This window comes from Anguilla rostrata, chromosome 1 (assembly GCF_018555375.3).
Source record: "Anguilla rostrata isolate EN2019 chromosome 1, ASM1855537v3, whole genome shotgun sequence".
In the NCBI taxonomy this organism is placed as follows: Eukaryota; Metazoa; Chordata; class Actinopteri; order Anguilliformes; family Anguillidae; genus Anguilla; species Anguilla rostrata.
In genome coordinates this window covers 61595616-61612010 of record NC_057933.1, presented here as the reverse complement: position 1 = coordinate 61612010, position 16395 = coordinate 61595616, and the positions used below count along the sequence as shown (strand labels likewise).

General features: G+C 44.2%; 1 protein-coding gene across 1 annotated transcript; it reads left to right on the top strand.

The window, feature by feature from the left end:
- Positions 1–3224: 3224 nt before the first annotated feature.
- nradd (neurotrophin receptor associated death domain) lies at positions 3225–15803 on the top strand. The gene is made up of 6 exons (XM_064347225.1): positions 3225–3804; positions 11228–11360; positions 11757–12125; positions 13136–13313; positions 13428–13570; positions 13795–15803. Exons 1-6 carry the CDS (start codon positions 3751–3753, stop codon positions 14106–14108), a joined length of 1191 nt encoding a protein of 396 aa, XP_064203295.1. The 5' UTR covers positions 3225–3750; the 3' UTR covers positions 14109–15803.
- Positions 15804–16395: the final 592 nt, after the last annotated feature.

Here is a 16395-nt window from a genome sequence, read left to right as displayed (position 1 = left end):
GGGGAGACGTTGAGAGATAACAGCGGTTTTACAGGAGGGTGAGACCGTAAGATAGCCCTGCCACCCTCCTCCAACAGTAGATAGCACCCCTAAATTCCTCTGGGAGGAGGGAATAAAGCCAGGCGCAGGAAGGAGGGTGGAGCCACCAGGCCGCGATAATGACATGGTGAGCTGAACTGCTGGAGCAATGCTTGTGTAAAACAATCAACCAACAGACACCGCCATAAAGCGCAGTTCCTCCCCTTCCCTGACCTGCAGGCTCCCACAGCTACTGCACACACCGTGTTTACGGCAGCTCCCTCCCAACCTATAGAGTCTGCAGACTGGAAAGGCTCTATCTTGAAATGGTAATTTGGCCAGCTGAAAACACTGTAGGATGGCTGCCATATATAGCCTTAGGAGACCGTCTTATGCAGGGTGACTTATAAAACTTTCATCTTAACTTATTGTCCATTAACAAAAATGGTTAGAGTGGAATAGAGTTCCATTTAAAAACTGTGCCCAAGGATGCAACAGTAGAGCACCACTTTGGCATCACATCTGTCACATTAAGATTACAAGCCCTGTCCACTGTTCTGCACTGCACTATTATCCCACGACTGCCATACTGTAGTGGATTGTATTCGAAAATATGACCATTCCCTACCTTTGAAAGATTATCCTGATCTATAAATAAAGTACGATACCTGCAGTGGAAGCACATATTCCAATATTACCTTTCAATTATTAACATACTCAGTTCAATTTTTTAAAATGTAGATAACACCAGGCTGACTGAAAACTGAAATTGTGTGTAGATTTCATTTCTATTGATGATGTAATTTATTAGGATAGCCCCTCAGTCATATTTTGATATAGATACATATAGATAATATGATTCTTCAATTCCAGGAGCTATGATCTTATTATAATTGGGATTAAATAGTATGAATGAACACCAAATGAATGGACACCTTTTGTACTTAAGTGAAGGTACATCAAAAAAATCAAAGCACTTGTGTTTTATCACCTAGTATACAAGGAGTTTGTTGCAGAAATTGATTTCTAATTCTGCCTCCCTTCTCATTTACTCGTATCTAAACAGAAGATTTGAATGACTTGACACAGAAAGCTGCCACTTGAACGATTTCAAAGACATTCAGATCAGGAGTACTAGCACAATTACACAAACAGAAACTGTTACGGTAAATAGACTTAAAGCCACACAGAGAGCTGTGAAGCATTTATAATGCTCAACTCCTTCTCTGACAAACACACATGCACACACACGCACACACACCAACTTCAATTGAGATATATATATATATATATACATATGAACATCTGAAAAAATATCTTACGTTTTTGATATATATATATATATATATATATATATATATATATATGTGGTTTTTTTTCTGTCAGCGTGGTGTGCCATGAGATTCTGTAAATTTGGAAAGTGTGCCGCGGAAGGAAAAAGGCTGAGAAACGCTGGTGTAGGCCACAGTATGCTGGTTAAGAGGGCAACGTGTGGTGCAGTGCTTGGAGTCCTCAATTTGAAACCAGAGGGTGGTAGGATTGAATCCCAGCTGGGATACAGCTGTTGCTTCCATAAGCAAGGCTTAGGTCAATTCTGCCATCTGTTTACTGTGTGTGGGATGCAAGACATGTATGATTTCAAATGGTAAGTATTGTGAAGAGCTCCACATAACAACCTGCTTTGCATTACATTTAAATCTAATTGAACTACATGCACATATAGGAACAGTATAGAAACCCATTACATTATATAAACAATGTTGAACTAGTAATGCCATGCAGCTTGCTGGTAATTTGACCTGACAAGCCAGTGGTCAGTTTTCACATAAGTGCTAGTGAAGGTATGCACGCTTAGAACAGACATTGATGAGTTGCCAAACCTCATTTTCTAGCATGGCTTGTTTCTGTGAGAAACTAAGACAATGTAATGTTTCCAAGATAAACTATGACCTTTGCAGCTATTTGTCAAAAAGGTGCAAAGCTATACAAATGCAATTATTATGTTAATTATATTATTGTGCACATACAAAATCCCCTGCACAGCTAAAACAAAAATGAAAATCTCTGTAACAAGTTGACAGCAGTGTATAATAGTGTGCTCCATATTAATTTCTTCCTGTGCCCTGATTTTCAGCAAAACACCGATACATTTTCAGCTAATACTGAATTTAAAAGAAGCAAATGTGATACTTACACATACACTTGTTGTTATATGTATACTGTGCAAAATATGCATACATACATAAACACATGCACACATTCAAATTTACATGTGTGTGCATGAAGGTATTTCTCTGAAAAAGAGGAACCTTTTGAAAGCTTATGTATTTGTTTTATTTGTTCATTAGGCACTATTCCACAGGCATTATAACAGAATACTGGCTGTGCAGTGCAGTCCTCTGTCAGCCTCGGCCCCCATTCCCCCGTGTCGCTCAGTCTGTCCTTCGGTGCCGTCTGCTTGTTTGTCTGTCCAGACTGGGGCTGTGCACCGGGCGTGTTTACCCCTCAGCCAGATGGTTTATGCCCTGTTCCCTCTATGGCCGGCAGCTGAGGACCATCTCTCGGCTCTCACCTCTTCTCTTCTCATTTCTCCTAAGTCTCTTTGAAACCTGTCAATACTGCGTGCACAAGGACAGACCCATTAACTTTTCTCATGTTTTATGTAGCATGTCACCGGATGATCGCTGATTTATTATTATATTATCTATATGCTACAACAATCACTAGCAGTACTCCTCCTCCTTCTACTACTACTACTAATATTATTATTATGACTATTAATGTTACCACTACTGCTACTACTACTACTACTACTACTACTACTACTAATAATAATAATAGTAGTAGTATTAGTGAGTTTTGCCTCTGGAAGCCCGTAGTCTTTAAATAAAATTTCCCAAGCAATATGTTACATTTCAATGAGCATTTTCACTGCTGAGCAGTAAAAGAAGGGTTGGGAAAGGAAGCTCAATCTGCATCAAAGCGCAAGTCTTTATTCACATGCACAGTTTCTTAAAGCCTACGAGACATTTTCCGGCGCCTTTATTCTTACTTTATTGCAGTGTATCCTGTCGCCGCTATATTGGAATATCACTTCAATGTGTTTATTATCCCCAAGGCACAGCCAATCAAAAAGCTCGTAAGGAGACACGTGGGGCTGATTATTTGGGGAGAAGGAGGCTTAGATGACTTTGAAGAGGCATGCATTAGTTCCCAACCATCACTGCTGCGCTCTCGGAATTTGTATGAATGGAGCTATAGGTTGAAGAGTAGCCCACCGTTGCTCAGAACTGTGGACCAGTAATGCTTTGGGTTTAAGATTCAACCTCTACCGTTTTGATTTAAAGTCAAGGAAGGTATTTTTCTTCTTGAACTTGTATCTGTCTACAAAAAAATAACTTTCCTCAACCACCAGATAAACTGCGTCGCTGAGAAGTGACCCCCAGTCGCTGGAACACTGAGATGAACTCGCTTTAATTTCGACAAATAGGCTACATAAACAACTTTGGATATTTGTGCGCAATTTTTAAAATTGCGTTTAACTCTTTTGCTTTAACTAGTACGCTTGTTCCAGACTGCGAAAACTACTCTAAAGAACAGCGGGGCGCGTCATTGTGCGGTGTCCAGAGCCAAAACTTAAGCCTACTCATAGAAACGGAGGGGTTGGATTCCGAGTTGATCCTTCTCTTCTCCAAAGGGGTTCTGTTGTACCCAGGAAATTTTACGTCCGAGATGCATTGGAAGAATATTGCGCTGCGAGTTTGGACTCTCATCGTACTCGTAAAGGTAAGTTATCGCTGCCGTGTGCGCTGTGATACTGATATATTGAGCCACTATCTGGCAACGATTGGTGTGTTTGTGCGCCGTATGTCCTCGTACGTTAATTAGTAGTTTCATCTTCTAAAAATTGAAAAGGTCACATTTTCGGCCTTACAGAACAGAAAATTCGAGTTGTGACCAATCAACTGGTATTTTTTAAAAGTTTTATTATTTTTAACAAATTAAGATCCAAGCACAAACTAAAAAAGTTATATTCACCACCTTGTGGTGTTCACTGTTCTGCAGTTTAATTTCACAAAAGTCACATTTTAAAAGCAAGAATAATTAAAATGAGATTAAATTAAAATTACATAATAATGTAATTATGAAAGAGCGGTTATTTTGGTAATAAAGCATGTACTCTGAGTTATTTGTCCCATAATAGAAACAATTACAAATAAAACCGGATCATTTTGTAGTGATGTTCGTTAACTCTTTTAATTATCATTAACGCCTATTCAACGTTTTTAACACTTTTGTCAGAACTGTATAGCTACATCATTCTAATAAGAATTTTGCCACTCCATACATGCACATTTTGCCCTCACTTGAGTTGTCCATAACATCCCGTGTCCGAGGAAGTGATACACACAAGTGCCCACTTGGCACTTGTAAAGCGCCCAGCAACCGCAGTCATGTGGGGCTGTTTCATCGATTCCTGTATTTGTACGTGGGTTGGGATTAATAACAGACGCTTTCGCCCTGTATAATGAATGTTATATTATTAACATTTTGCAGACAGAATGTTGTGTGTGCGTAAATAGCTTTCGTTGATATTTATCCCTCCTATATTTCTTAACTAACATAGCTGCAAACTGGTGCTCGGCTTTACGCCAAATCGCCAATATCGTGCAGATAGACCTTACATTTCTCCCATAGTTTACGGAACCCTGGAATGAGTTTACTCCCAGCACCACGGATTACACTGCCAGTTTAGAGTACGGGAACATAGGGTCATGTCAACGGAGTTGTGCAAAGTTTGTGTATTATGTAGCTGACAAGTGGGAACAATATTGTCGAAGTATGAATATATACCACGCCTGTCGAAAGTTTAGAAATGTATTAATGTATGGTGGCGGAAACAATGAAACGGGCACTCATGGGCATGCAGTATAATAAAAGTAAATTCAGGCGCAGGCCCAGACAGACTTTGAGATAGTCTGAAATCCTGTCTTGTCACGCTCCTCTATACCAGCTCTGTTATTTAAAAGCAGTGCGCATTGTGTTACACTAAAGCAAGCCAAGATATTTACTGAACCTAAGCAAGATGAAAAAACCCGTCCAGAGGCTTTTTTCCAAAACGAAATCCATTAAGAGCATCATTGGCACAACGTGATAGTGATGTTAATTCAAAGACCATGTCATACAGGTTTGTAATATATTGGAGATAGCTGGTGTGTGTTCCTTGAGTATGCATTATCAAGCCAGTTATGCAATCTAAATAGAAAGTTACCCTTTTATATGACACTTTCATATATGACACTCTCATTCCAGAGTGGTTGGTGGAACCAATGTTCCAATGTCACATATCTCGGTTCACTTGCTGTTCATTTGTGGCTGGGAATGATATGCTTTACAATCTATGCAGCTAACAAATCATTTAAATTAGTTTGCTATTACTGTTCACTGTTTATTTCTTTTTTCACCTCGTTTTACCTTTTGACTTGATCTCTGCTCTCAGTTTTTACTTGTCCCCTCAACCAGCTCTTGGTAGAAATGCGGCAGCATTTATAGTATTCTGGGTTCGGCGTATCCAGACCATTGCAATTATCATCAATTTCTTTTTGGTCTCGGGAGGAAAGAGGGGTTAGCCGTTAAAAACAGAGTCATTTGAATTTCCACGTCACTGCAGAGCTGGTTCAGCAGGGGAGCTACAGGGATTGGTTTCCTCCTGAACTTCTGACCTGCAAAGCACCTACTTTGGGGTAGATCTGATGAAGCAACATAGACTCCTGTCTTTTTTATCTATTTTTTTATGCTTCCTCTGCGGGCCTGTTACAGATAAAAACTAAATATTCTGTGGTTGAGAATGAGCCATGTCATAGATGGACAAATCGCCAAACACCATTTGGTCATTAATAATTGGTCTGTCCTCGTTTGCATGACGATTGTCACAAAAATAAAAAATAAATCCCACCATTAACAAGAACAAATGACTGGCCTGTTGTTTACTATGCATAGCTACTGGTAATTGAAGTGATTATGGAAGACGGTCAGCTGTCCCTCTAGCTGCTCATAACCTCTGGCCCCGCCCCCTGAGTGTGATGTAGGTGTCACTGCCACCTGGGTGTGAAGTGCAGGGGTCAGTGTCAGTGCTGAGGGAGGCCTCGCGCCCCTGGGGCCTCAGCCCTTTCATGTGCTCGGCACACAGGCCTGATTTACCGCCGAGGAGCCCAAACCTCTGTCCGCCCTGGTCAGGGTGATTCATCATATCAGATGCGATTCTGCGGCTGTGGCCAGTAATGAGGGCTGTGAAACTGAGCGCTCAGCAGAGGCCGTGAGTGACCGCGACAGCCGCGGACCTCGGGTTCCGAGCCCTCCTGCGTCCCCTTCAGCCCCCTGCTCCATGGTGGTCTCTCACCGGGGAACCCTTTTCCCTGGCAGCTCCTTAACTAAGTGTAGAACAACTGTAGCCCCCTAGTCCTCTCCTGTCTTTTGAAGAGACAGATTAGATCTCTGTTATGTGTTTCAGGGTTCAGGGGGAGGCGTGGGCTGTGTGTGTGTGTGTGTGTCTCTGTGGGTCTCTGTGTGTATTCACACTCATTTTTGGCTATAGGATCTTATAATCATGTAATCAGCCTACATCTGCTGCTGGTTTACAGACCAAGGCTCACTGCCCCAGAGCCAAAGAGACCAATCACCGAAAGGCATACCATAACAAAACCATGAGGGTCTCTGCCCTTCAAAGGGTGCTTTTCGCCAGGTTGTCAGTGAATAACAAAGCAATGATATTTATGCGCCAGTACATGCAATTCACACGAAGCTTTCTGCATGAACGTTATCCCAGGATGTAAGCAATAACTTTAATGTTTTTATTTGACAGCATTTTGAATGTAATTAATTGAAGCTATTGGAGAGGAATTCAAATGAATTTAAACCTCCAGTTTAATTAATATTTAAGGCTTCTGTTGTGATTAGAAGATATTTCCACCAAAATAATTTTATTGTATTCAGAACTTTGTTCAAAGCTTCAAATTTGACTAAGATTCTCAGTTCGCAAACATTGCGGTAACATTCATGATATAGACCACATTTGAAAAAAGCGGCAAATTAAAATCGGATGGCTGTCCTATATCTGTTGTGCATATTTCTGTCAAAGATGTGGGCTGTGTCTGGTCACTCCACTGGCATATTAAAATGACAAAAAAATCTAATTACAGTGGCATGCCCTACATCCTGCCTTTTATGTTATAGCAGTAGGAGGCCAGGAGCCCTTGACTCAAAATAATAGTTTTGTGGAGTATAAAGCTGAAATTTCAGTTAGAACTGAGCCTTAGATTGACCAGGAGGAGATGGTCCAGGCACAATAGGCATTAATGAAACTAGCTTTGCCTATGCATAATACTTTCTTTTATTCAGCAAATTATTCCGTTGAGCCATTCAGAGCCTTTACACAGGCTGATACATGTTCTGCAAAGTGTGCATTGCATTTCAGTGCTGTGTTTTAAAACCTGTGATGTTCTGGGTTGTACACTTTTATAATCATAATTAACAGTAGTCTAGGCTCCTTTACTGGTTCTGGTGCTGGTGCCTCTCTAACCTCTTAATGATAGAAGTGTAGAACACATTTCAAAAGCTTGGTTTGCTCATAACCCCAACCAATGAGAGGGCTAGAAACAGACAGTCTCACAGTGTGAGAAGTGTTCTTGCAGCAAATTCCTGTCGTCATTCACGTGCACATAGGGCTGTAGGGAAGAGTGATGAGTGCAGTTGGCAGTGGTGATGCCTCCCTGGCTCAGAACAGCCATTGCCATCCTCCTGCTTTGTACATGATGAAAAAGCACCAGACAGACTTTCAAATAACACCAGCACCAAATATTTATATTAAGGGGGTGGAAAGCGGGTAGAGCCGGACTAGACTGGCTGTGGGCTCCCACTTGTCATTTCAGATTTGCCGACTCAGGCCTCTGACTGACTTGCTTTTATAGCGGGATGTTTTGGGTCAAATGAACCTTTTTGAATCTATATTTCTCATTATGGTTTTGTGGACATTCAGAACCACATCAGATCCGGGTGAAATTACTGTGGCCTGGTTCAGAGTTCAGACCAAGGTTGAAAGGGTGCTGTGTTGGGTAATGAAGGCATTGATTGCATACTAGGTTTCATACCCAGTACGAAAGAGGATTCCCAGTGCCGAATAGTGAAAGGGCATGACATCACTAAAATCATTTTCATCATGCTTTGTGGCATCAAAGTAAATACTCCTCTCTTGATCCCTGTGAGATTATGCAAGTGTTTTAAACAAAACATTGCTGGGGTGAATACAGTGATACAGTGTTACTAAAGACATGTAGCCAATTAATACTCTAAACAAAAGCATACGTATACCAGAAAAGAGTCAGGGCAAGTGTACTTAGTTACAACTCTCTGCAACCTCACAGTTCTAAGTTTATCTGGTTCATTAGAGAGTGGGTTTGAAATACATTCAACAGCTCAGAATGCAGATATAATTCCCAAACCATAAAGTGTTGTCAAATAAACCACAGATCAATTCCTTCATTAAATATAGTTGTTGGTTGTACAGCTGGTTGCACATTACAAGTTTGAACGATTTTATAGATTTAATCACAGCATCTTTTAAGTCTTTTATCAGGAAAAAGGCTCCGACCTGGACCGTGTGAAATTGAACAGGGGGTGGGGAGCGGAGGCATTTACTGGGTCAGCTGGGATTCTGCTAAAACTCTTCAGTCTTGGTTTACTCTTCACCTCCATATTTTACTGTCACCATTTTGACCAATCTTCTCCAATTTGAGGAAAAGTGATTATCTGAGCCTAATGTACCTATAAAACTGAACACAAATATGTGTGTCAGTCTACTTGTATCTGCTTGTATCTACACAGTCATTGTGTGTGCCTGTTTGTCTGCGTTAGATGAAAGTAGTTGTTCTGCAGGTTTACACACGCTGCTCCTGAAGTTTGGCAGGAGACAGAGATAGAGATAGAGAGAGAGTCAGACAGACAGAGACAGAGAGAGAGGGAGGGAGAGAGAAAGGGAGAGAGAGAGTCTCGCTGTTACTTTCCTCTTTTATGGGGGATTGTTGTTAAACATCTGTTTGCTCTTGTCAGGTCTGCCCCAGGGGTAGTGGGGAAGTCTTTATAAATATGTGCATGTTTAAGATGCCGCTGTGAAGGCGGGAGGACGTGGTGGAGAGGAGGGGGGTGTAGCTGCGCTGACCTCCACAGGCACACACCTGCAGGGTTTAGGGCACATCAAAGCCTCCCCTCACCCAAACAGACGCTCACATGCTGAGCCATGCCAGCTAACTGACACCCCTGCCTCAGGCAGAACAGTCACAGTCCCTCCTCTGCCCCAGAGACCTACACACACAGGCAGACACTCGCAGACTCACACACTCAAACACACACACACACACACACACAGGCAGACGCTCGCAGACTCACACACACACACACACACACACACACAGGCAGACGCTCGCAGACTCACACACACACACATACACAGAGCCACACACAGGCAGACACACACACACACACACAGGCAGACGCTCGCAGACTCACACACACACACACACACACACACAGGCAGACGCTCGCAGACTCACACACACACACACACACACACAGGCAGACGCTCGCACACACACACACACACACAGACACACACACATACACAGAGCCACACACAGGCAGACACACACACACAGGCAGGCAGACGCTCGCAGACTCACACACACACACACACACACACACACACAAGCAGACGCTCGCAGACTCACACACACACACACACACACAGGCAGACGCTCGCACACACACACACACAGACACACACACATACACAGAGCCACACACAGGCAGACACACACACACAGGCAGACGCACACAGACATGCACACACACACACACACACACGGACGCACACGCGCGTATACACACATGCACACATGCATACACGCAGACGTGTGCGCACATATACACACACTCATGCACACGCAAACACACACAGATGAGACTTACTAGGGTGAGAGGAAGTCCTTTCAAAGCTTTGTAAAAGAAAAAAACTGCATTCCTTATTTATTTAAATGCGTCTTATTTATTTTGACTCGTTTTTACTCTTTTCAGTCTTCAAAGGAGTCTAATAAAAGCCATTTGGCTGTAGACATACACACACTCTCTCTGAATACTGATGCATAGTGACTCCATACAGGCACAGAACTGTCCATGTACCCTGCACATACACATAGACGAGCAGAAAAAAGCAATAACATTTTAATTAATCAGATGCTTGGTGCTTGGATTCATTTAATTACACAAATACGGTATTAAAAATATTTTACAAATAATACGGGTAAAAGATAAAAATGTAGGATCTTAAACATTAAGTTACCTCTGCTATATAGTCACCATGTGAAGTGGCTTAGAGTTGTAATTTGAAATAAATATACAGATATTTTATTGAAACCATATGCTTAATGTAAAGTTGAGTATTTGGTATTTTTATTCCTTTTTCTGCTAGTTTTTAGTGTAATAGGATGTTTATCTCTGCCTAAAACAATTTCTAGAAGCTGTAGTATTAGCTAAAACAGTATTAGGTAACTACCGACACCATGCAATGTTTGGACAATAAAAAATAGCTTGTCTTCGCTTCTCTGTTGTCGTACAGAATACAGAATAAAATGTTTGCCTAATAACTATTTCCAACACTACCTACAAAGCAGAGCATAATTAAACACAGTCGCCTAAGCATAAACACTGGCTGTGAATAACAGAATAAAAAGCTTTTGCCATTGTTGTCTGAAGTAGCTTGTAATTTTGTAGATTATGCACTATGTCCAGAGTTCATTTGCTGAGTGGAAAAGGGTTGTACTGTAGAAAAACTAGAAAAAGGCCTGTAGTGTGCTGTTGTAGTTGTAAATCTGTGAAAGATATTTTTGCTACACAGAGAGATAGATAGGATAGAGATAGAGATAGATACATTGCTAATACAGAGATATACATCCCTGAAACAGAGATAGTGCGAAAGGTGATAAAATAGCTGCAGAAACTCAGAAGCAGGTACTTTATAATGACATAACTTTGTTATTGTTTGAGTCATGTTATTCCGTCTGTAACCTCACACACAGGTGTGCATGCTGGAATGTACTGGCAGCTTCACCTTTGTATCAGACAGGAAATGTCTGACCGCGCGTGTGTGTGCGTTTGGCAGGTCACGTTGGGGGATACCTGTGCCAGTGGCCGGTTCACAGATTCGGGGGATTGCTGTAAGCTGTGCCCAGCAGGGCATGGCGTGGCAGTGGGATGCGGGCATGAAAACACACAGTGCCAGCCTTGCCAGAAGGGTGAGTACCCAGGGGGCACAAAAGTGGTGGGCTGTGATCTACCGATCAATAAATTAGACTCGAAACACATGACAATATATAAATGAATCCTAATTATACAGCTTCTATGTTTTAGAAACTATTTCTGTTCATTTGTTTCGTGTTAGATTTGAAGATCATTATGTATTATGGAAATGCTAGATGCACCTCTGTGCTGTTGTCATGTACGTGGGTGCCTGTTACAGCTGTAGGAGGGCGCAGTCAAAGCCCATACAGAGAGAAATGACTAAATCTCTGGTGTGTTGGTGGTAAAGCACCCCCAGTATGACAGAGCAGCCCACAAGGAGCAGAGTCCCCGCAGAGTCAGCTGCTCGTCCGTGACCCCTGACCCCTGACCCCTGTTTCTCCGTGTTTCAGGACTGACCTTTTCTGCCTCCGAAGGCCTCTCCCCGTGCCGGCCCTGCGCCCGCTGTCCCCTCGGCATTCCCGAAAAGGCGGCCTGCGGCGCGTCCCAGGACACGCGGTGCGACTGCGGGGAGGGCTTCTACCTGTGGCGCGAGGAGAACAGCACGGCGGGGCTCTGCGCCCCCTGCTCCCTCTGCGGGCCGGGCCAGGGCGTGGCGCGGGCCTGCGGTCCCCACAGCGACACCGCCTGCCAGCCCTGCGGCCCGGGCACCTTCTCCGAGGAGCGGCGCTCCGCCAAGCCCTGCCAGCGCTGCTCCGCCTGCCAGGAGAACGAGGTGGAGATCCGGCCCTGCCAGCCCAACTCCAACACGCTCTGCATGGGTAAGCAGGAGGGCACGGGCGCGCGCGCCAGCCTCAGCCGGACTTCGGCCCGCTCTGTATGTAAACCCGGACTCCCGGCTAGCCGGGTTCACGTGCCCGTCTGAAGGGAGGGGTTCGCCTGGGAAGCCGTGTTCCAAAGGTCAGCGCTCTCTCCCGGGGAGTCTGTTAATCTGCACATGTGGGGGGGTGGGGGTTGTGACCTCTGACCCCCAAATAGGTATACTCCGCCCCTGCAAGCTTTTGATCTCAGAATAACCAGCCTGTAGCAGGCGTAGCTGGGGGCAGGATCCATTTCAGAGCCGCGGGGAGTCTGTGGCTTTGCCTGTTCGTTCCCAAGCTATGGCCCACATGCTCCTGTCGCTGAGCGTGCTTGACTTCCTTCTATGGCTTGGAAGTCTGTGTGCGTTTCCTAGCTGTAATCTTGTGGTGTTGCTGGTGTGTGTCAAATAGGAAGTGATAAAGTTACTTCTTGTACTTTTTTCTTTGGCCCAGTCTCTCTGTTTTAAACCAGAGCCCATTCAGACACTTAATAAAGGCATTTTTAAGCTACGCCTTCCATCATATTGAAAACATTAAAATCACACAATTCACTAGTTCTTTCATGCTTAAAGTTTCTTAGGATTTCTTAGAATGCTCAGAAAAAAAGGATGTGTTTATGTGTGTGTGTGCGTGATTTTGTGTTTTTCCTTAGTGTTACAGTCTTTTTGGTATGTAAACAAGGAGCTTAAAATAAGCGTTTGAAATGCCCCCCCACCTTCCAGAATATTCTTGTTGTAATACTGGATGTATCATAAGGCTCACCAGTCAGGCTTCTTGTGCAAAATAAAACACGTCAGGTTCTCCCCACACGTCATTATTCCTGCTGTAGGTTTATATGGATTTGAAACCCCCCAGTCAGACAGTGTGACTCACAGTGCAGAGACAGTACGATGCTTTAGTATCTTAAAACACACACATCCCTGTGGTATGAAGGGTACTCACCTTCCGCCTCCCCGTCCCTGTCCATACAGAGAGGAAGCTGCACATACTGTCCCGCCCTGCTGAATCTGACGGCGAAGAGGCTAGCCCTACCCCCCGAGGCCCAAAATTCACCCCCCCGGAGGAAGGAGGGAACAGCATCATCCCGGTCTACGTGTCCTTGCTAGCTGCCGTGGTGCTGGGGCTTCTGTTCTACGTCGCCTACAAGTGGTGAGTGTGTGCAACTGTTTTTTCCCCACTGTGGCTCAGGCGGTGGATCAAACACATACGAACTGGGAAAAGTTGCTGCCTCTCCCTAATATTTGCCGCGCTCTGTCCCCCCAGCTGGACGTCCTGTAAGCAGAAGCAGGCTTTGGGAAAGGCGCGGGCGGGAGAACTGGGCGTGGCCTCTGAGGGAGAGAAACTGCACAGCGACAGCGGGGTGTTCCTGGACTCTCACAGCCTCGGGGACGGCCAGCCCAGCAAAGGTAGCTCCATCTGTCTGCTATCAGATCCCAGAGCCCTTTTAAACTGATGACACACTTTTTCCTACATAGCCTGTAATGTACGTCAGCATGTGCCTGCAAGCTCCGTCAGCACATGGCAACAGTGACATCAAGGATACTGATGAATGACTGCACAGGCAGAATGTCCATTTACTGTATAGATCATGCAGACATGGAGGATTGACCCATGCAGTCTCCCCCTGCAGGTAGCAAGCGGGACAGCAAGCTGGACGGCCGGCTCTACCTGAACGTGCCCCCGCACAGGCAGCAGGAGGTGGAGAGTCTGCTGAAGGAGGGAGAGGGGCGGGGCTGGAGGCAGCTGGCCGCCCAGCTCGGGTACGAGCAGGAGCGGGCGGACGTGTTTGGGCGAGGCGAGGACCCCGTTCACACCCTGCTGTCCCACTGGGCGGGGCAGGAAGGGTCCACACTGGGCGTGCTCTGCTCCGCCCTGACCAGAATCGAGCGGGTGGACGTGGTCAGTGTGCTCATGGCTCCCGCCCAGGGCAGCTCTGTGGTCTGAGCCCCAGAAACCCCCCCACTGCCCCGCCCCCCAGATTGACAGACTAAGGGCTGGGCCTATGAGCCTGGCCACAGCTGTGGGGGAGGGGCGCCGGACTGCGCCACTCGAACTTCTGAAAGCAGGAACTATGCCAGCTATTAAAAAGGAGCCGTTGACCATCGGTCCATTCACTCCAGCATCACCAGTCTTCAGAAGGCAATGTAAGAACTCGGGGCATTCCATTCAATCGGAGGCCCCGATTGGTTGGAGGGATCCCCTTCGTCTGAGAGACACATCAGCAAATACATCCTTCCTTCAAAGCTCTCCTATTCCTTCATCTAGTCAAGCCCATTGATCCTGCGTCCTTCACAAACAGGTCCTGGACCCAAAAGCAATAATGATCCAATGGTCATTCCAAGTCTTCAGCATTGGTCTGTGCAGACTCGTCTCCTGTTCCTGGTGAAGTCACACGAGGCTGATCTGTGCGCTTCCACTTTCTCAATCGCACGGTCTCCTGAGCTGGCCTGCTGATATATGTTGCTCTTTACAATCACATTAATTATAGCCAGATTATTAAAAATGCTGTCTTTACTTGTCCCCTTACCTACCTGCGGTCCTTGACAGTGCAGACATGGTCTGATTGGTGCTCTTTCATGCAGAACGGCTCAGGTTTAGAGACACCACTTTGTCCCTTTTTTGTCGATAAGAACGTCCCTTTGTTTCCAACAGCCAGGTTTATAGCCTGTAGCCTGCCGCTAGACTTGGCCCTCCTCATGAAGCTGCCTGTTCAGCTGCCATTAACAGTCACTGCTTTGCAGTGCCTGAATCATGTCAGTTATTCATTTAAAGGTAACTAATTATAAGCAATTGCATGTCTGTTCATGGAGTTGTGCTCATGGCTGTAGACATATTTATTCATCATACTGTTCTCAGCAAAATGCTAAACATTTTTTTAATGTTTACCAGTACAGAGTAATTTGCCAACTGGTAGCTACTCGCTTTTTACTCGGTATGGGAAAACAAATAATGGACAAAATTGTTTCTTACAGTTAACACCATTATAAAGGTTCATGTGTAAAATTTGCCAGAGATATTGTAAATTACATGTTAAACATTCTAGATTGACTTGAGATGCTACTTGAGAATCACAAAATGTAATTTGTCCTGTTGCCAGCTGAAAGATTAATCGTTTCCTGACATTTTTCAAAATATTTCAACAACAAAAGGCTGTACGCTAACATTATAGAACAAGGTTCAGTGTATTGTTTAGCAGCTAACATTAAGCATCCTCATGTGATTAATCTTTCTGTTATGGACTGACACCAAGCTATATACACTGCATGCAGCGGCTCCACGCTGCTTGTTCAGCTTCTGCACTTTTGCTCAACAGCTGAAAGTTCTACTTTAAAATCACTTCCCTTAAAACCATTGGACTGCACCAAAAAAAATTGGTCCCCATGCAATTAATAACTTCTTAATTACAGTCTGTCATGTGAGTATAGCCATTTGGTCAAATAGAGCAGCTATTGAGATACAAAAAGGATTTCAGCAGAATTAGTCTAAAATCCAGTTGCTCAAAACACCCATGTCCACAGCCATGTCTATAAGATACCTTATCTATCACTATATCATTTTAGTCCTTGTTTCTAAATGTCTTTGTATGTTAATAGGTCTTTTGAAATATTTTATTTCGTGTAATAAATGAATTTTGAAGAATGTGTGTGAGTGCTTACAAGTTGAAAATCATCATTGCTACTCACCGAGCTAGCTGCGTGCTCAGACAAGTTTACTGGATCGGATCCTACCCAAACCTTCTTTGGGCTGGTTATGTGAAAGCATCCAAAAGTACTGAACTATGTGATTGAAAAGGGATACGGGTCAAAAGTGTCTGAATGAAGCCATACGGTAAGGGAAGAGCCCATCGCCATCACGAGTCACACCAAACAGCCAAAGGCCAGTGAGCCATGTGGAGGCAGTTCTCTGGGAAAGCCTTAGCCTGTGATTGTCCTCTCCTGGGCTTGTCCTGGCCTCATTGTATCTGGACGACAGAAAAAGTGGCATTACAGTAAACATTTCTCAAGGGAAGGCAATTTTGAAGATTTCATCTTTAATTGTTTTATTCTGGTGGGACACCCAGTTAGAAATAATTGTTAAACTCTGGACTGCTTCAGGAAGTGCTCCAGAACAGTGGCATGCACCTGCCAGTCTATGTAGCAGCCATATACATTAACCTCAAGAGAGATGCCTGTAGTTTAAAGTTTATGCTGTAGTCTGTGAAAGTTCTTCTAAAAGTTGGAGTTTTTGTGAC

What these genes read in the sequence shown, in the direction of transcription:
- nradd (XM_064347225.1), top strand. Translation starts at nt 3,751, where the DNA reads ATGCATTGGAAGAATATTGCGCTGCGAGTTTGGACTCTCATCGTACTC. An exon ending in CTCCAACACGCTCTGCATGG is followed by an intron (nt 12,126 to 13,135) that starts GTAAGCAGGAGG and finishes CTGTCCATACAG; the next exon opens with AGAGGAAGCTGCACATACTG. An exon ending in TTCTACGTCGCCTACAAGTG is followed by an intron (nt 13,314 to 13,427) that starts GTGAGTGTGTGC and finishes CTGTCCCCCCAG; the next exon opens with CTGGACGTCCTGTAAGCAGA.